Source organism: Vombatus ursinus, unplaced genomic scaffold, assembly GCF_900497805.2.
Source record: "Vombatus ursinus unplaced genomic scaffold, bare-nosed wombat genome assembly UNPS02014861.1, whole genome shotgun sequence".
NCBI lineage: Eukaryota > Metazoa > Chordata > Mammalia > Diprotodontia > Vombatidae > Vombatus > Vombatus ursinus.
Genome location: NW_020954639.1, coordinates 13,430,509 through 13,451,815, shown reverse-complemented (window position 1 = coordinate 13,451,815; position 21,307 = coordinate 13,430,509). Strand labels below are relative to the sequence as shown.

General features: G+C 35.8%; 1 protein-coding gene across 3 annotated transcripts in view; it reads right to left on the bottom strand.

Moving 5' to 3' along the window:
- The window catches only part of MPP7 (membrane palmitoylated protein 7), a 256,221-nt gene that overhangs the window by 115,789 nt on the left and 119,125 nt on the right, over positions 1-21,307 (bottom strand). For all 3 annotated transcript variants that reach the window (XM_027841614.1, XM_027841613.1, XM_027841612.1), the window contains exons 4-5: positions 8,277-8,354; positions 5,380-5,460 (exon numbers count right to left, since the gene is read on the bottom strand). In XM_027841614.1, coding sequence (XP_027697415.1) covers positions 5,380-5,460; positions 8,277-8,354 — 159 coding nt within the window. The remainder of the gene's footprint in view (positions 1-5,379; positions 5,461-8,276; positions 8,355-21,307) is intronic.

Sequence of the window (21,307 nt, the reverse complement as noted above, 5' to 3'; positions counted from 1 at the left end):
ATTTCTGTTTTTCTCCTTTTGTTTAGCAGAAGTGGAAACAAAGATTTCCAGTGAAATTCATTCCCCTACACTCTCATCCAGATTCATCTGAAGCTGTTTCCTTCCCCAGTTCTTATTTCTGCCTGCCTATATACCTTGCAGTATGCCCACTGGAATTCCAACTGATTGCCAACAAACTCTGTTTCATTCTTAGGCTGTCTCTCTTAGTTTTCCCCTGAGTGTTCTACATCCATCACCATCAACAATCTAACACTGGATACGATTCTTAAACCCTCTGGTTCAAAAAGCCATAAGATGATACTCTTTCTTTCTCCCTATCCCGTCTTTGCCACTATTCAATAATCTGTCCTCCTCTGTAGGTAATTATCCCAGATACATCGTGTGACCCCTAGTAAGCTCCTTCCTTAATGCCTTCAACACTTGGCTTACAGCAGTGATTCTTACACTTTTTTTTGTTCATTGTAGAGTGTTATTTTTTTTTGACATGAGGAACTATAGTATACTGTGGGAGCACTGAGAGAGTCATACAAGTTTAAGTTCCATATAATTTGAAGCATACCTAGCTAAATATCATATACCCTTTGAGAACCACTGGCTTACTCTCTTCCTCATCCTCTACCTTCATCCTTAGAGTCTTAAATAGACTTCTGATGACCATTCTGAGATCTCAATTCCTTAAGCTCCTAAGAATAACTATTTTAAGAAAAGTGCCCAGGCCAGACAAGTCTTCATTCTTCTCTGTGCTCCACTCTTGACTCTTGATACTTTTTCCATGATGACCTTCCATCAATCCCTTCTGCTTTTCTGTTCCTCGCCCCTCCTCCTACCCCAAATACCTCTTTTTCTTTTTCTTTTTGGTTGGGCAATGGGGTTAAGTGACTTGCCCAGGGTCACACAGCTAGTAAGTGTTATGTGTCTGAGGCTGGATTTGAACTCAGGTTCTCCTGAATCCAGGGCCGGTGCTCTATCCACTGCGCCACCTAGCTGCCCCCAAACACCTCTTGAGAGAGGTTGAATGACTTGCCCAGGGTCACACAGGTAGTCAGTATTAGAGCAGGACTTGAAATTAGGGCTTCTTGATTCCAAGTACAACACTAAGTCTCCACCAAAATCCCACCTTCCGCAAAAAGCCTTTCCTGATCCCCTTTAGTGGTAATGCCTGCCCCTTGAGATGATCTCCAATTTATTTTTTATACAAGCTGCTTTTACATATTGTTTCTCCCATCAGACATTGAACTCCTTAAGAGCAGGGCCTGTTTCTGCTTTTCTTTATATCCCCAGCATTTAGCACAGTACTTGGCATATAGTCCGTACATAAGGAATGTTTGCTGACGTCAAACAGGATCCTCCGAGTTAATTCCCTCTGAAACCTCCTGAACTGACTCATCTACTGTCATTCCACATCTCCGTCAATCTTACTCCTCTGAATTCTGTTCTTCACTCTTATCATGACCCCAAGTCCCCTGATTCCTCTGCTGTGGAGACGAGTCAATTAAACAACCTCAATTTCTTCTAATATAAATTAGGGAAAAAAACCATATGCAGACATCAGAGTTTTCGTGAGAAGAATATATGTTCTATCTCAAAGTGTTACATAGACTTGAATGAGCACTATTATTCCTTCAATTTTGACTCTAGGGGCAGCCACCGTAATACACGCTCGCTCAAGTCTGAATCTTTCACCTACATGACAACCAAACAGGTGTGCCCTACCCTGTGGATCTCAGACCTAGAGAAACCCAACCACCTGTTTTCATCATTCCAATTCTACAGAAGAAGACAACTACTGAAGGAAGGGAATGTATATAATCTTATCTCAATTAGGGGCTGTTATGCAACAGTTATTTCAGTCAATTTTATTGAATCTTGACCACATCCCCCAGAACATATTTAAAACTTCTTATTCTGTACCTACCTACCACTCATCTACCTCAGAAAATAATTTGATCTTTTACTTAACTCAGAAAATTAAGGCCATCCATTCATCATTCTTTTGTTGATTTTCTATTAGATGGACTCCTTGGCAGTGACACTCACAGCTCATCAGTACCCCCTGACTCTCTGATTGGAGGATGGATAAGCTCCTCCTAAAGCCTCCCCTTAAAGAGGGTACCTACACAGCCCTCCCATCTCTTCATTTCCCGCCTGGATGTGCTCTTCAGATTTTTCCATTATAACCTGTGCCAGGTACCTTTCTTCTTCCTACCCCTTCATCTCCCTTTTGTGTACTGTCTACAAAGACAAGTCTAATGAAATCAAATACAAAATTTCATGTTTGCATCTCCAGTGCTGAGTACGGTGCCTACCACATAGCAGATGCTTAATGATTACTGACTTATTCAATAAGCAAATGCAATGGCTTCATTTCAGTCTTTACACTCCTCGATCTTTCCTCATCTGAAACTGCTTAATACCTCTTTGACCTCCTGGATGATCTCACTTTGCTTGTGTCCATGACAAGCTCTCTCCTGGTTTACTTCCTACCCCTCTGGTAGCTCCCTTCTCATCTTTTTGGATAGTTCCCCTTACTCCTTTTGTCCCCTTAAGTTTGTATGTCCCCCAAGGCTCAGTTCCCTAATCTCTTTTCATTCCCCTCTGGCCTTTTCAACCTCATCTACTCCCACAGTTTTAGTTATCATTTCTATGCAGACAGCAAACAAACTTGTTTGTCCAGCTTTTACGTATACCTCAGACACATATTAGCTGTGTAACCCTAGATAAGTCACTTAACCTCTCTTTGCCCTTGTTTCCTCATCTGTAAAGTGAGATAATAATAGCATCTACCTTCCAAAGGCTGCTGTGAGGATCAAATGAGATTATATTTGTAAAGCACTTAGCATAGTGCCTGCTACACAGTAGGTGCTATATAAATGCTAGCTACCATCACCATCGTTGTTACTTTAATCTTACTTTCCAACTCCCTACTAAGAATCTTATTTGGTTTTCATAATGAAACTTGAAATTTAACATGTCAAAATTGAATTTATCAATACCTTTTAACTTCCGAACTTGTATTGGCCACATCATAATCCATCTTTAGTCACTCAGGATTGAAACCTAGGAGTCTTTTCTATCTTTCTTCTCTCATATCTTCCAGTAAGTTGACAATATCCAATTAGTTCCCAAGTTATCAAATTCTTTTTTTTTTTAAAGACTAATTCTCCCTATCTTGCCCAGACTGAAAGTGTAGCGGCTACTAATGAGTCCAATCCCATTCTGACCGGAACATGGGCTTCGACATGTTCCATTCTCCAATCTGAGTCAGCTCACCCCTCCTTTGTCAAGCAATCTGGTGTGTATGTGAGGTGAGAGTCCCTGCCCGTTTCTAGAGGTTTAGCAAATTAATACCAAACTTACTGCAGACAACCTAGGAGCCTAATCTCCTGAAGCTCAAACTCCTGACCTCAAGAGATTTGTCAGCTTCACCTTCTCATGTAGTAGAAATTACTGGCCTGTAACTCCCAGACCCAAATCCAAAAAATTTTACCTCTTCAGTATCATGACCATCTATGCCTTCTTTCTTACCAATAATAACTTAATTCACACATTCCTTGTGCATTTTCAAAGCCTCCCTTTTTAATTTCTCTTGAAATATTAAAAATCAATATGACTCTGCTCTAAAAAACTTTTTCCAGGCTCCTAGGAAATACCCCTTAGAAAGGCGGGTGACAAGTCTAGGACCCAATAATTCTGAAATGTTAACACAAACTGTACTTTTTACATATTGTGATTTCTTGTTCAAGATTGCTATAAAGGTTATCTGAAATCATCTTGAGAGAGAATCATGTTAGAGGGCATGTGGAATTATATCAGTTTGGACATCTCTCTCCAATCTTGAAATAATTGGATAGCAGATTAACATGAAATTAAATAAAATTCTTTCTGGCAGACTTGAGCCTAAAAACACAAAATGTAGTATAGTATTAATACTTTTTCTTTAATACCCTAGACTACTAAATAGTCTCTAGATCTGAAGTTTTCAGCTCTCCAATTAGCCCTTCATACAGATGACAAAACCACCCTGTTAACTTGTTAATGTACAAATATGATGTTGTCATAGCCTTACTCAGAAATTTTTATACCTCCATAGTAGATTACAAGTTCCTTCAAATCAATGGCTACGGCACTTCTTATCTTTTTGCATAACCAGTACCTAGCACAGTGTCTTACATACAGTTGTTGTTAGTTGTGCAAGTCATAAGTAGTTAAGATCTATGTAACAATTAAGTTTTAAATGTAATACTAGTAGTGCTAAATCTCAAATAGGTAGTTACAGGATTTAGAGAAGAATGGAGTATGTATGTGCAAACTCTCCATTTCCCCCCAGCTGCTCTGCTTGCTTCAACTCCAGCAACCTCATGCTGCCCCCCGGAGAGGGTCACCACCATGGAGATTGCTTCAGCTCTGGTACTCAACACTGCAAAATCCTAGGCTGCCTCTCTCCTCTGCCTGGAGGACTGGAGGGCAGAGCAAAAAACTCTTCCAAAGCCTCCCTTTAATAGAGCTCAGATTTTCCAGCCACTTTTCCCTTCCTCTCCCCCAATTTCTCTGCTCAGTTTTGACTCCACATCCATCACACCCCCATATCTGCTATCCTCTGGTGCTCTATCTACTTCCTCCTTTCAGCTTCCTTTTGTGGACTGTCTTACTTCATTAGACTGTAAGCTCTTCAAGGGCTGGGGCTGTCTTTCTTCTTGTTATTTTTATCTCCAGTGCTTATCACATTATCTGACACACAGCAGATATTTAATAATGTTTACTGAATAGTAAGCATGTGACTGTTCACAACAAATGTCTGTTGATTGATTTTTAAATGATGGAAGGGCATTTTTCAAAACTTTTGCACAGTTTTATTACCTGTGGACCAAAAGTATTTGATGATACCAGTCAATATTAGGGGGAAAGGTACTTGTAAAAATATTACATAAAAACATAACACTATAGAAAGATAGGTTCATTTTCTCAGTGGACTGGAACATCACAAACTGTCCAAGTAAAAGTAACCTAAACAAAATTATTAATAGCTTCAGTATTTAAATAATTAAGAGATGAAAAATAGTGATCTTGAAGTTAAACTATTTCCTTTATACTGCTTTTTCTTCCAAAAAGTCCAACTAAAATCTAGAGCTGCCAACTAAGGTATTTTTGTTAAGTCTGTTACAATATTTTAATCCAAGAGTAATATCAATTCCTTTTCCCTTTGATAGATTGTTACTATCAATATATTTTCCTCTCTTTAAAACTACATTTGAAAGCTGCTTCCTGAAGCAACAAAATCTTGTCCAGTACGGGAAAAAGGAGACTTTTCACACACACACACACACACACACACACACACACCCCACACACACACACACCCCAGGAATAACACGTCCTCACCTTGAGATTGGGTTTTGACAGTAATTTCAACAACTCTCGGATCTCACTGTTCAATTGCTTGTTCTGCAGCTCTTCAGCCAGCTGTAGGGGAGATTGAATTGACACGGAGAACATTAACAAGGACGCTTTTACTGAGGGTGTGAAAACTCAGAATCTATCTCATTCAAGGTTATTACTTTACAACGTGTTTAAACAGAAATCAACATGAAGGAAAACATACTATCAATCACTGCTCTTCTTTTCAGGTCCTCAGCAGATCAATTTAAGCCAAGCTGTTAAGTTCAGTTTCAGTCACGTAATCATATCTGGCAATGGTGCAGCCAGATCACATACTGATTTATTGCAATGAAGGCAAATCCCAGTACTTTATTTAAGTGAATGGTCCTTTGCATGCAGACAAAGGACTACTTGTAAAAAGGACTGCATCAAACTTTGACACTGTCTATTAAAAAACAGCTTCTGAATGAGGTGGTGAAAACTACACCACTTCCAAAAACCTATAGAAGCAGTGCTGTTTAGGACTAGGGTAAGAAAGGACTAGGCTAATTAAGTACCTAAAATTTGTGGTTTAAATAAAAAGAATCCCAGCATGGAGCTTAAACCTGCCTCAGGACCTATTGTTTAAGATTTCAGGTAACTAAGTCATACACAAATTTAGGCTTCCAGATATTTTACTTCTGCAAGATGTTGCAAGAAGATGATTTTTTAAAAGACAATTTCAGCAATACTATTCCAGAAAGACTCTAAGATTAAGTAATATATGTGAATAGAATATATATTTTATATATATATATATATATATGTAGTACATGCCATATTATAAAAGCTATTTTAGTAACAAATACTCCTTAAAATAGATACAAATTTCCAATTTAGTTCTAATTTTTCTTAAGATAAAATTATCTTTGAACATGCTTCATCCTTCTTAAACATTAACAGGAAAAGATGAAATACCTCTGAACAGAAATGTATCATCTAAAAGAAATTTACATATTATAAACAGAACTCACTTTTTCAAGGCAACAAAATTTTCTTAATTATTTTTAAAAATAACTACTTAAAATATAAAAAATAGAGGCTCAATATATTCTTGACAAGTTTTAATCATACTTCTGCCCTCCAGATCTTTCCAGTTTTATCTTACGTTACTCCTTTCCGTACAATACTACTGTTCCAACAAAAATAGATAATCCTCTAAACATCAACTCTTTGTACTTCCCTCACATTCTAGAATACTCTTTTCCTCTCTTTAGCAACTCATTTGTGTCCTCCTGTATAAAACCTTTTATGACTTCCCGTAAGTAAAATCCCTCACCCTCAAACCTCACATAGCAGTATCATGTATAATGAATTATAGTATTAATGTCTTATTCCACCAAAAACTTTAAAGTGTAAGTGCAGGGACTTATTTAATTTTGTAACTCCCAACACCAAGTACATCCATAGACTCTAAGGAGTTAGTAAATGCTTACTGATGAATTAATTTCACAATATTTTGGTAGATTTTTGTTGATAATTAATTACCCAGCACTCTATTTTACCTCAAGTTTTGGAGTCTATTGTATATTAAAATGGCTTTTAAGATAGGTTTCATATTGAGCCAGTAATACAATAGCCATAAGACGCCTAAAGTTTCTAATTGTATTAGAAAATAAACAATGTTTCCAAAATATATCAAACATGGAAATTTAAACATTTTGATTACCTTTATAAGATCATGTCTAGAGTACTGTTTTAGAAAGGTACAAGGTGATGGGCTGCAACATCTTTAATTCATTTTAATCTTATTCACAATTATTTCAAAAAGGCTTTTTTTTTCTGCAACACTATAAGATTTCATGGTAGAAGTTTTAACCATCATTTATATGGATTCCAAATACAATTACTGATGCTTTAGATGTATAATTTATTTCCTGTGATACTACCTAAAATTTATGAACCTACTCAAATATCCTAAATGTTTTTCTCTAACGTATGTTTCAACTGAGTTCAATTACATGTTGACTTTTCCTAATAAAAAAATTTTGACCAATAATAGCAAGCCAAATTTTATTCAATTAATTAAGTAAGCTAACAAGCATTTATTATGCATCTACTATCTCAAGGACTGCACTAAGCTCTGAGGATAGAACAAAAGGTGAAACATTCCCTACCCTCAAGTAGCTTACATTTTGCCAAAAGTATTTCTCTATCTGCCTTAGCTTAGCATCATTCATAACTCACTCAGGTGTGTACAGAATTTATCTAAATCCCTGAGGAAGGAAAAGAAATAGTACATCAGATCTTCCCCAGCCCCTTTTTAAAGAGCAGTTATAGTAACAGGAAATTAACTATTCCATCAATGCCTACCACTTTAGTTTTTGGTCATGAAGGAAATTTGTAAAGCTATAATATCCATAAATCATTACTGTGCTTTATAATGGGTAATCTTTTTTATTTTATATGCTTCATTTCTGTAGTATTAGCCATCATTTTTCTTGCTCTGTCAGCAATATGGCAATCTCATTTGTCTTTAATTTTCTAAAGCATTCCTCTTGTCTGTGACTTTCTCAAAATACTAATAGTTGACAGTTTCAACTTTCTCAAAATACTGACAGTTGATAGTTTCTTTTTCCCTATAGAGTTCCAACCTTATGTTATATTACGTAGTTACCAAAAGAGAACAAGAAGGTATCTAGGAACCATGTTTTTAAACAGAAAAGTGAATAAAAATCAAAGTAATATCAGCAACATGCTCAGAGACGACAGGACCTTTGGAAACATTTGTAGATTCCTATGATTTCAGCTCTGAGGATTACACTCATATGTTTGCACTAAGATGCTAACTTAAACTGTCTCTGCTAACAGACAGTTTTTTGGGAGACTTAGTACCAGTGATCTCAGCGAGGAGCACTTACATCATTTGCCAAAGCTGCTGCACCATGGAGGATGGGCGCAGGATTCTGTTTCTCATAGTAGTGTAACTTTTCATGAATCTATAAAATCATTAGAGAAATAAGTTTGTTAGCAAATGACACAACACAATTAAATCTTTTCACACAAACTAGTTTAATGTTTTGAACAAAAGAAATGCCTTCACAGAAAAACATCATGGCAAATGTGAACATGTAATTTATCTCCAAATCCTGGTAGAGTGCTAAGAACATGAAATCAGATGGAAAAAATGTTCAGGACATTAACCCACAGAAAAACTAATGCCTACGAATTTTTTTTTAATTACTAAGGTCCATATTTCTAGCATTTTGTTTCAAGTATCCACAACATCTTACAAAGCTTTGGAAAATACAAATTATAAATATCTAAAACTGATATCTTAAACCTATTAATTATTATTTATAAAGTGAAATAATAAACCCAGTGTACATATTTTGACTGGACTTAGTATGCAATAGAAGTTCTCATTAAAACTGTTATTTTTTAAATTGTAGTACTGATCATCTGGATACTAATTTTCCATAAAGAAGCAATAATTTGGCTAAATTATTTTTCATTTACTTTTATTTTTCTTGACTTTAAAAATTTGAAATATATTTTCCTGGAGTAATAAGATATAAGAATAACTGAGATTTAAGAACACCACACACTAACATGTAAAACATATACATATTTTATATTTTTCAATAATTATTTATTTTTAAAAGTAAACAAAATTTAAAACTCAAAGAGTAAACTTTTCATTATTCAAGAAATTTGAAATATATTTTAATTATATAATATTATATATCAATTTTATTTATTTCATAATAAATATTATTTAATTATATAGTATATACATAATAATTATATATTAAATATTTAAATGAGCATATCCTCATTCTTTGCAGGTCAATTACACAAAATCCTTTCAAATTTTAGCAGAAAAAACTAACAAATATATGATGACTTAAATATCACGTTTCACCTGTGTTTTTAAACATTTTCTGTTAATTATTTGCTATTAACCTTCATTTGTAGAAATTCAAAGAGAATCTTGTGTAGTGTCCATGTAAATAACATTTTTGCTTCACACTTCTTGTATTTAATTGGTAAACATGCCTTTTCAAGTTAGATAGGCTTCAACTGTACTCAGAGTTTAAAAATAATTTTTAAAAAATACATACAAAGGGCAGCTAGGTGAAGCAGTGGATAGAGCAGCAGCCCTGGAGTCAGGAGTAGCTGAGTTCAAATCCGGCCTCAGACATAAAACACTTATTAGCTGTGTGACCCTGGGCAAGTCACTTAACCCCAATTGCCCCACCACAAAAAAAACAAAAAACAAAAAACATACACACACACACACTCAACATCACTTCTTTACTGACAAGATGGTTCTGGGTACAAGAAAATCCTAATACTTTCTGGCAATGAAAAACATAAGCACAGTAAGGGAAAAAAATTGAAATCATGATGGCTTTACCAGCATGTGATGGGCTATATTTGTTTTTCTTTCCTTTTTTTTAAAACCAAAATAGTAGAGGCTAAACTTTATCTATATGAAAATGAGTTATAATACAAAAGACACAATAAAATGAAAATAGAAAGATTTGATAAGCTAAGCCATCAAGGATCTAAGTTAAATGTAAAATCTAACTTAATTTTTAAAATAAACCTTTTAAACCCTATTGACAGATATTGCTATTTTGAAATCTATTTTCACATCTTCTATGCTCCCAAAATGTTACTATCCTTAAATTGCCTATATATTTCACTTCACTGCATTTTCTTTTAAAGGAGCTGCTAGGAATAAAAGATTAAAATAAGTGTTAAAAAAGCATCATAAATAATGGGAGCACTTTGAAATACTCTGAATTCTGATTATATAAATTCTACCTTGTTAGAAGAATAATTTGCAACAAAAAAATTATGCAAGAATTGAAACATATAAAAATGTATTCAAATATATTATCCCCCCAACACTGGTATACTATGAGGCAGTTGGTCGGTTCAGTGGATAAAGCACTGGGCCTGAAGTCAGGAAGACCTGAGTCCAAAACCTAACTCAGACACTCACTAGTTGTGTGGCCCTCAGCAAGTCATTTAATCTCTGTTGGTTTAATCCAATGGAGAAGGAAATGGCAACAGACTCCAGTTTCTTTGCTAAGAAAACCCGATGTGAAGAGGCAGAAATAACTTAACAACAACAAATTCTCCTAATAAAAAGGAACCTACCAGATTTATTAACTATATAACAATTATGTATCAATGACAGCACTAGTCTTAAAACTTCCAAGTATTCCTGATACCCACGAATTGATTTCTATCTATAAGCTAGCAGGAGAAATCATGAATTCATACTATCTGTTTAGCAAAACTTGCTATTTGTGAATTCATACTACCTGTTCAGCAAACCTTGCTATTAAACAGTATATTTTGGAGTAAAGCCCATCAATTATGGAATGGCTAAACCAGTATTGAAAATAGTGCAACTTTAATGAGCAATAAGAAATTATGAAAATGATAAAAAGATTTATGGGAAGATATATAGGATACAAAATAAAATAAGCAGAACTAAGAAAACAATATGTACAGTGACGACAATATAGTTGGAAAAAACAACAAAACAAAAAACAAATACTGGGAAATTAAAATGACCAAGCTTAGCCCACATACAATATATATAACAAACATATAAAATATATATACACACATATGTATGTGCATGTGTGTATACATATCCACACATACATTATGCAGATGCACACACACACACACACCCGACCCTTCCATTTCTTTGCAAAGGTGAAACATGATGGGTATGAGACACTATATCAGACCTTTAAAAAATGCTGGTTAATTTTGCAGGACTGTTTTTCCAATCCAACTTCCCCCCATCTCTGCTCCTTTTTTTAACTGTTTTATACCAAGATAGAGAGCAGTGAAGAATACACTAAGAAACGTAAGTGCTATTAAAAGCAAAATATGGCAAAACAGCATTTTTTTAAAAAGAAAAAGATTAATGAATGGAATCTATGCATTTAAAAATAGAAAAGAAATAAAGCTCACATTGGGACAAAAAGCAAATCTTGGAAATTAAAACGCAATTTGGAAAAGAAAATATTATAGGCAGCTAGGTAGCATAGCGAAGAAAATAACATTCTTGGAGTAAGGAAGACCTCAATTCAAATCCTGTCTCTGACACTAGACGTGTGACACTTAGCAAGTTACCTGGGTTTCCGTTTCTTCACCTGTAAATTAGGGATGATAATAACACCTCCCTTACAGGGATATTCTGAGGACGGAATGACAAAATACATGAAAACAACTTCGCAAACATTAAAATCTAGCTATTATTACCATAATATAACAAAAAGAAGTAAAAGTTGGTTCTTAGCAGACCAACAAAATTAATAAACACTTTGTTATAAAAAGGATCAGAACCTACTATACAGTTATATGTGAACCAAATGGAAAATCTAGGAGAATTACCTACAAAAATACCAAGTACCCAAACCAAGAGAACATCAAAATCGAACTCTTAACCCAATTTCAAAAAAGGAAACCAACATGGCTGTAAAGGAACTACCAAATCTATCACTCTATTCACTGTGCCATCTAGCTGCCTATATCACTGGAAACACACACAGACACACGCAGACACACACACACTTAAATATCAATTCCAAATTTTTCCAATAAATCTTGACAGACTACAGCAATTCATCTAAGAAATCATTCATTACAACCAAGTTACATTTATATCAGGAAAAAAATATAATCATATTAAAAACAGGTTCTAAGACTCCATGATTATCCCACTAGATAGACAAAAAATTGACAACATACAAAAAAATCCTACAAAGTACAGGCATGGAGATATAAACAGAGTGGTAAATAGAATATATTTAAAACCATTAACTAATATCTGTAATCATGTTCCAATAAGATAAAGGCTAAGAGTGAAAAATGGTGGTGATTGTCTCCACTATTGATTCTAATCATGCTCACTACAGAAATAAGAATTGAAAGTGCTTTTTTGTTCCTCAGATAGTTCTTTACAGCTAGTTCAAATCACTTTTTGAAGACTGAATACATTCAGTTATTACGGATAGTCTACAATCTTGCAGATAATCACATTATTTCTTCTCAGTTCCCAGTTTTGTTGGCATTTAATTGTGTATAATAGGTTGTGATCATGATTTTTCTTTCTTGTGGGTTTGCTGTGCTTTAATCTTGTTTATTTATTATCTTCTTCATTTGATTTTCCTTTCTATTCTTTTTAATCAGATTGATGAAATGTTTAATTGAGGCAATCATCTTTCAGTTCCATCTAATAGTTCTCTATTCTTTTTGGTTTCCAATTTATCCACATTACAAATTTTCAAGATTTCTTCTTTTGTACATCTAGATTTGTTGGATTCTCAATTTTTAGTTTAAGAAATCAGTTCTTTCTGCATTTTATTCATGTATACATAGAGGATGTAATTTTTCCTATAAAGACTACTACTGTAACATCTCAGAAATTCTGGTATGCTTTCTCATAAGAGCCATTGCATTTCTCATAGTTGTCAATTCCGTAATTTGTTCTCATTTGATCTCATTTGATCCTCACAACAACTCTTGAAGGTAGGTGCTATTATTATCCCCACTTTACAGTTGAGGAAACTGAAGCAAAGAGAGGTTAAGTGACTTGCCCAGGATCACACAGCTAGTCGGTGTCTGAGGCGGGACTTGAACTCAGGTCTTCCTGATTACAAGCCTGGCATTCCATCTACTGCACTATCTAGCTGCCTCAAACAGGAAGAAATATAGGCAAAATAAAAACTAAAGATAGCAACAAAAATCTGTTTTCAAATCTACAAAACTAGAAAGGACATAAAGGATCTGAAGCTATAGCAACTCCATACCCTAGTCGAAGGAACCTCATTTTTGAGGTGCACGGCAAGGCTTTTGACCAAGAGAACAAAATTCTTAGTTACCCCACCACCACCATCCTAATCTTTTTTATAGTCTTTCTAGAGGAAAAGGTGTCCAAGAGAAGCACCTCACCTAATCCAGACGGCTTACTGGGATAGCAACTGATCTGTCTCTAAGGGGCTCCCACTTGTGAGCTGCATGTGCGCTCCCAAGCTGACTTCACATTAGGCCTCTGTCTCACAGATGTGATTCTTTCAATGGAAATAACATTCTTCCCATGTCCTCCACTAAAAACTTTGGTAGGTTTAAACTCCCTTTCACTTACTAGTTTTGAGATCATGGGCCAGTCACTTAAACAGAGTCTCACTTAAACCTTCTCTACAATGAAGACACACACACACACACACACACATACACACACACACACGTATACACCTGCAACTATTTACTTAGAAGGATTCATGTGAAGCTCATATGAAATAATTTAAGGAGCTTTGTGTACCTTAGAATACCATATAAATTTATGTGTACAAAAATATTTATAGCAGCTCTTTTTGTGGTGGCAATGAATTAGAAACTGAGGGACTGCCCATCAAAAGGGGAATGGCCAAACAAGCTGTGGTATATGAATGTAATGGAATGCATTGTGCTCTAAGAAATAAGCAGGCAGATTTCAGAAAAACCTGGAAAGACTTATATGAACTGATGCAAAGTGAAGGGAGCAGAACCAGGAGAACATTGTCCACAGTAACAGCAACATTGTACAATGATCAACTATGATTAACTTAGCTCTTCTCAGCAATACAATGATCCAGGACAATCCCAAGACTCAAGATGGAAAATTCTATCCGCATCCAGAGAAAGAAGTGATGGAGTCTGAATGCAGAGCAAAGCATACTATTTTCACTTTGGTTTTTTGTGTATGGTTTTTTCCTTTTGTTCTGTTTCTTCTTTCACCACATGACTAATCTGGAAATATGTTTCACATGACTGATATATAACCTACATCAAATTCCTTACCATCTTAGGAAGGGGAGAAGGGAGGGAGAAAATTTGGAACTCAAAATTTTTTTTTAATGAATGTTAAAATTGTCTTTACATGTAGTTGTAAAAAAATAAAGTACTATTTTAAAAAAGAATACATATTATTACTATTATCTTTACCCATCCTTCAATTCCCATTTCAATTCTCAATACCTTCAATGAAGTAATTTCTGACTACTATAGTCCATCTTTATCTCTCTTTTCTCTACACTTAAAATTTTCACTTATATCTTTTTCAACACCTAGCATGCTATTAATAATTATTCAAGGACTCAAATATGTGATAGGTGGGGAGTTCATGCTGCATCTTATGGTATTTCCATGAAGGGATTGCTATATTGCTGGGAAACACATATATAGTACCCTTTACTTTACTCTTTTTGGATACACATGTCCACTCACATGGATTTAAACAGGACCTCAATTACCGCATACATCAAATGTTGCTGTTGGATTACATGACCTTTAAAATTCCTTACTATTTTACATTCTGGCCAAACTGGCCTCCTCTTTTGAACCCCTAAGCTTAGAATGAAGCTCTCCTTCTCTAAAATGTATTGTTGTGTTTGTGGGAGTTCCTGTCTTTCTTCAAGGTTCAATATAGTTATCGCCACTGTTACAGGGCCTTTTCCATCAGTTTCCCCCCACCCCTTACTTCCAAAGTGAAAGATATCTCTCCCTCTTCAGATTTCTCATAACACGTTGCGTGTGTGTGTGTGTGTGTGTGTGTGTATCCCTTTTGTACTGTTTACCTATCATCTCTGGACTCATCCTCAGGTAACATGGTGTGCTGAATCTGGAGTTAGAATACCTGAATTCCAATCCTAGTTCTGCTCTTTACCACTTGTATGACTTTGGTTTAAGCTACTTCATTTCTCTGTAAAATGAGGATAATGGACTAGATAACCCCCATAGCTCCTATCATGTTTAAAATTTATGGTTTTATGACAATTCCTCACACCATCCACCACACCTCCCAACACCAACTTAAACTTCTTATGTGAAGGGACTATTATCTTTTTAATCTGGGCCCCTAAAGCAATGCCTTGCAAATTGTAAGTAAGCAATTAATATTGAACTGAATTCTAGATTTAAAATCCTATGATTCTAATGACCAGTACAGAGTCACAATGTTAATTTATAATGTCTTGTTATTTTGGGTACATTGAAAGCTATCAAGCTTCAAAATGATCAAGGAATTACTAGAATCTTTGTGACAAAAAAAATAATCACAGATCACATTACATGAAAGAAGGTAGACACAAGAGAGACTTGACATATGGCATTGGCAGATGTTATATGCTTTGGCCACTGGATACCATCTTAATAAAACAAAGTATGGAAATGCTGATTTGTCCAGTGTTTATATAATTTGATATTATCCTCAGGTTGTACTGAATATTTTATGAAGACTCTTTCACCTTCAAAATTCTATGTTTTAAACTATATGCTGCAATTAATTATGAGTTCAGATAAAAGAATTTAGAGGTTATTTTAACTCTAGGGAGAAACTTTAAATTCATGCTAAATCTGAGAATTACTAAAAACAAAACACTTCAACAGAAACAAAGAAACAGAATACAGTTTATGTTTTAAAGACCTGGGTACTTTGTTCTGACAAAGTAAAATTTGGAAGTAAAATGTTAGGGGCTAATCCTTACGAATTTTTGGTCCTTGTCACTGACGCTTTTTTTTTTTTTAACCTACCATGAATAAACATAACTCAGAGTTATTTGGTTAGTTACCTGAATTATGTTATGTTCACACTGACATTTCTGCCTAAGAATTATACCTGCCAGGTTGTACACAATATGATTCTAGATTAAGACAAGTACCATATTCAAGGTACTCAAATCTCTCCCCATTCCAATCCATCCACCATTCAGCTGCCAAAGGGATTTACTAAAGCACAGGTTTGACCACATCTTCCTAATCCATAAACTCTAGTGGCTCCCTATCATGACATCCAAGATCAAACATAAAATTCTGTTTGGCATTTACAGCCCTTCACAGAGTGGACCTTTCTTACTTTTCCAGTCTCCTTATGCTTCTTCTCACATGCTATAAGATCCAGCTACAATGGTCTACTTGCTGTGCCTTACACACAATATGTCTCCTCAGTACATATTTGTACTGGCTGTCCCTTGTAACTAGAATATTCTCCCTTTTTCACCTACGACTCTCAGCTTTGATGGCTTCCCTCAAGATTCAGCTTAATTTGAACTTCTTGTGGTGATTCTGTCTGTCATTTCGGCCTCCCCAGTTCCTTTCCTCTAAGATTATCTTCCAATTACACTGCATCTATCTTATATGTTCACATTCATGTGCATGTTTGTATCCCCCATTAAATTTTAAGTTTTTTTTTGTTTTTTTGGCAGGGGGGTTTTGGCTAGGCAGTGGGGTTAAGTGACTTGCCCAGGGTCATACAGCTAGTAAGTGTTATGTGTCTGAGGCTGGATTTAAACTCAGGTCCTTCTGAAGCCAGAGCCAGCAGGGCCAGTGCTCTATCCCCTGTGCCACCTAGCTGCCCCTAAATTGTAAGTTGTTTAAGAAATTTTATTGTTCAGTCATTTCAGTCATCACTCTATTTAGGTGTTTTCATGACTCTATTTGGGGGTTTTCTTGGCAAAGATACTGGAGTGATTTGCCATTTCCTTTTTTGGCTTGTTCTGCAGACAAGTGAACTGAGACAAATGGGGTTAACTGACTTGCAGCACAGAGTCAAACAGCTAGTGTTTGAGGTCAGATTTGAACTTAGGTCTCCCTGACTCCAGGCGCAGCACTCTATCCACTGTGCCACCTAGCTACTCCATCCTTAAGTGTAAGAACTGTGTTTTTGCCTTTCTTTGTAACCCTAGGACTTGGTAAGCAGTTAACACAAATGCTTGTTGACTGACCATATCATACATAGGTTCTGAGTTCAGACTGAGTAAATGGAAGCAAATGTTACATTCACTTTGAGTTAGGGTAAAAGTCATTGTGAATTATAAGCATTTGGTTTGGCATTTTTAGTGTTCGATTATAATTTTTTTTCATCTTGTGGTTCTAGTATTCTGCATTTTACCTGAAACCACACACATACGGGCTTGTGATAGCTAGTATGCACACAGCAAGATGGCTATTTTTTAAAAACTTGACCTCATTGTTTAGAAAGTGGTGAGAGAAGCTCAATGTGTGTGTAAAAGGCTTTATGGGATCACAATACCGAAATTTTCCCCCAAAAGCTGAAATGTTCCATTACTGATATATTTACAAGTTCTACTTTTATAAGCCTTTACCCTGCCATTTCCCATAATCATTAGTACATTTCTATCGAATCATTTTAAAACCAAATTCTCAGACCAAGTACATTTTGGTATCAAGCCACCATTGTTAACACCAGCACAATGCCATTTAATATTCCACTTGAACAGTTTCTCTTTTATCCATGTGTTTATTCAACTCCATTATCACTTTCGTTCATTATTATTCACCTTGTTCTTCTATTGTTTTGTGAATTTACAAAAGACATCATTACTTTAGACTATCAATCAATCTAAAAGAATTTATCAAGCACCTCTGACAAATAAGTTACTTTGCTAGGTAACAGAGATGAAAAGACATAGAAACAATCTCTGTTCTCAGGGAGGTAGTATCATAACCAGAGGAAACAATGTGCACATATAGAAATATATACATAACAAAAACAGAATAAACATAAGGTAGTTAAATATAAGACAATTAATAAGATAGGGCAACAATAGTTGGGAGGAAAGGAAAAAAGTCAACATAGAAGGTGGTGGTGAAGGGGAAACATGAAAGATGTTTGGGAATCTATGAGGCAGCAGTAAGGAGGAAGTACACCAAAGGCATGGCAGATTTCCATTCCAAAGGCATATAGATAGAAGATGGAAGGATCAGAGCACAGAAAAGAGAGGAAACCAGTTTGGCTGAATCAGAGTCCTGAGAGAGGAGTCACCTATGAGTCTGGAAAAGTAATTTGGGGTCAAGTTGTGACAGGTTTTAAAAGTCAGATGGGCCTGTATTATATTTTAAAAGCAACAGGGAACCACTGGAGTGTATGGAGTAGAGCAGTGACATGGTCTGATGCATACTTAAGAAAAATTACTGTTGTAGCTAGGCAGAAAATGGATTGGAATGGAGAGAGACTCGAGGCAAGAGGCCACTTTCATAATCCAGTGGAGAGCTGAGGTCTAGTGGCTAGGTGAATAAAAAGATAGGATCACACAGGAGAGATGTTTAAATGACTAAAGCAAATATAGAGCCAAGAATGACACAAATTATAAACCTAGGGGGACTAAAAGGATAGTTGTGCCTTCAACAAAATAGGGAAGTTTGGAAGAGGGCTGCATTTGGAGGGAAAGATAATGTGTTCAGGGTTGGACATACTGAGCTTGAAATGTATCTGGGAAATCCAGTTTGAAATATCCAATAAGCACGCTGGTGATGTGGGACTGGAGCAAAGGAATGAGACACAGACTGGATGGAAAGCTCTAGGAGTCTACAAATTATTATCTGCAAAGAGATAATAATTAAACCCATGGGAGCTGACAGGTCAACAAAGGAATAAGGGTAGAGATGAAAGAAACTGAAACTTGGGAGACACCAACACTTAGAAAAGTTTAACAAATACAGGTCAAGTTAAATTGTCAGCAATTTCAACATATAGGATCGCAGTTATTTTGAAAATATCAAAATGTATATGTTTAACTAACGAAAAATATTTTTACTTTAAAGGAATTAATCTTCCGTCCACAAGGACAGGTGTCCCATTACTTCCTACCAGTATAACAATCACAACTAAAACATTTTTTAAAATAAGTTTTTATTGGTATTTTTTGTTTCTTATATCACCAGTTATCCCAAGTATCCTCCTCTCCTCCTACCTCCTGAGCTATCCCATTATAACAAGCAGTATTTTTTAGAGAGGAAAAATTTTAGCACAATTGATCAATACATAATACATTGAAAAAGACCAAAAACATGTGCAGTGGGGAATACTTGTGGACATCTCACCTCCATGAAGGGGTAAGATGGGGAAGTCTTTCCATCTTTCTTCATATGAGTCCTATTTGATCTTTATATTTTTACTACCTTCACTTTTGATTTTTTGTTGAGTGGTTCTTGCCATTTATTGTGTTGTAGTTACTGTGTATCTTGTTTTCTTGGCTCTGCTTACTTCACTCGGCACCAGTTCACATAGACCGTTTCAAGCTTCTCTGTATTCATCATGCATATCATTTTGTACAGCACAGTAATAATCCATTACATCGATTTATCACAATTTGCTTAGCCATTCCCCAACAGATGGGTTTCTACTTTGTTTCTAATCCTTGCTATCACAAAAAGTATTGCTATAAATGTTTTGGAGGATGTGAAGGATTTTTCTTATTAATGGCATTCTTGGGCTAAAAGCCTAGTAATGGAGTCTCTGATTCAAAAAACCTGAACATTTTAGTCACTTTACTCATATAATTCTGAATTGCTTTCAAAATGGTTGTACCATTTTCACAACTAAATCAACAATGTATTAGTGTTGTGTTGTTTTTTTTTTTTTAAATCTATTAGTATGCCTATCCTTCCACAACCAATCCAATATTGACTGTTGCCATTTTTTGGGACATTTTTGCCAATGTGTAGGGCATGAGGTGAAACTTCAGCATTATATTGATGTGCATTTCTCTTATTATTAGTGACTTGGAGCATTCTTTTATGTGGTTGTGGGTACTTGCAGTTTTTCTTTTGAGAACTATTTGTTCATATCACTTATCTACTGGGGAATTTATTTGCTTCCAACTCTTAAGGTCAAACATCATAAGCTGCTACTACTGTAAAAAGTATTTTCACTTTTCAATTTTCAATATCACTTTCCTTATGCTTCTTCCACAATAGTTTCCAAAAGTGAATTAATCTATAAAGGTCCTAAAAATTGTTATTTATTTATACAGCAAAACTTGCCAATGGAACAGAAACTGTAAAACTATGAATTACTGAGAAGTAGTAATTTTCATACAGATTTAAAAAAGGAATTCTGCTTTTCCCTCCCAAAGCAGACAACTTAGGATAATAAGCTAAGGAATACTAAGCACTAACAATTTTCAAAGGAGCTAAAAGGGGAAAAATTTAAATGTTATCATTCTCTAGCAATAACTTGAGTACAGTAGCAGCTTAAAATTACCCTGAAGATTTTTCTAAACTAAATCAAATAAAATACATTTATTGATTTTATACAGATATATATCTCAAACCCTTAAAGAAATCTGCTACAAAGGTTTTTTTTTTCCTATTTGACTACTTCCCTTCTTATCCTAGATGCACTAATTTTCAGTTTCAAGTAATCAGTTTTCTATTTTATCTTTTGTAATTGCCTCTCTCTTGTTTGGGTAAGAATACATCTCCAGAGGGCGGAGCCAAGATGGTGGATTAAAAGCAATGATTTGCTTGAGCTCTCCACCAAACTCTTCCAAATACCTGTAAAAAAAATAACTCTAAATAAATTCTAGAGCAGCAGAACCCACAAAAAGACAGAGCTAAACAAATTTCCAGGCCAAGACAACCTGGATGGTTGATGGAAAAGGCCTATTGTGCCAGGCTGGGAGAGGAGCACAGTTCAGCATGGGCCATGCAGGCAAAGATACGGGCCCCAGTGAACCTGGAGAAGGCCTCAGGGGACTGAGGCAGCTGTGGTGGTTTCCCGACCTCTCAACCCACAAATGCCACAGACAACTTAGAAGGTCAGTAGGAAAGGTCTGTTGGATCTGGGTGAGAAAGGAGCGCAGTCTGGTCTCTGCCCTAGAGGCAGCAGCTGCTTCAGTAGCCAGCGCTCTCAGCCAACAGACAGTGGGGGGATCAAATGGTTAAACGGAGGGAGACTACGGGGATCTCTTTGCTGGCACCGAGGCAGGATTCTCTTGCTTTGCCAATGCTTGGAGCTAGGTCACAGTCCTGGGTGGCAGTCCTGGGGCGAGGAGGAGCACTGGCATGGCAAAGCTTGTGGCCGCAGTGGAGAGGAAAACCTCCTCACAGTTCCAAGGCAGAAAAGAGTGCTTGT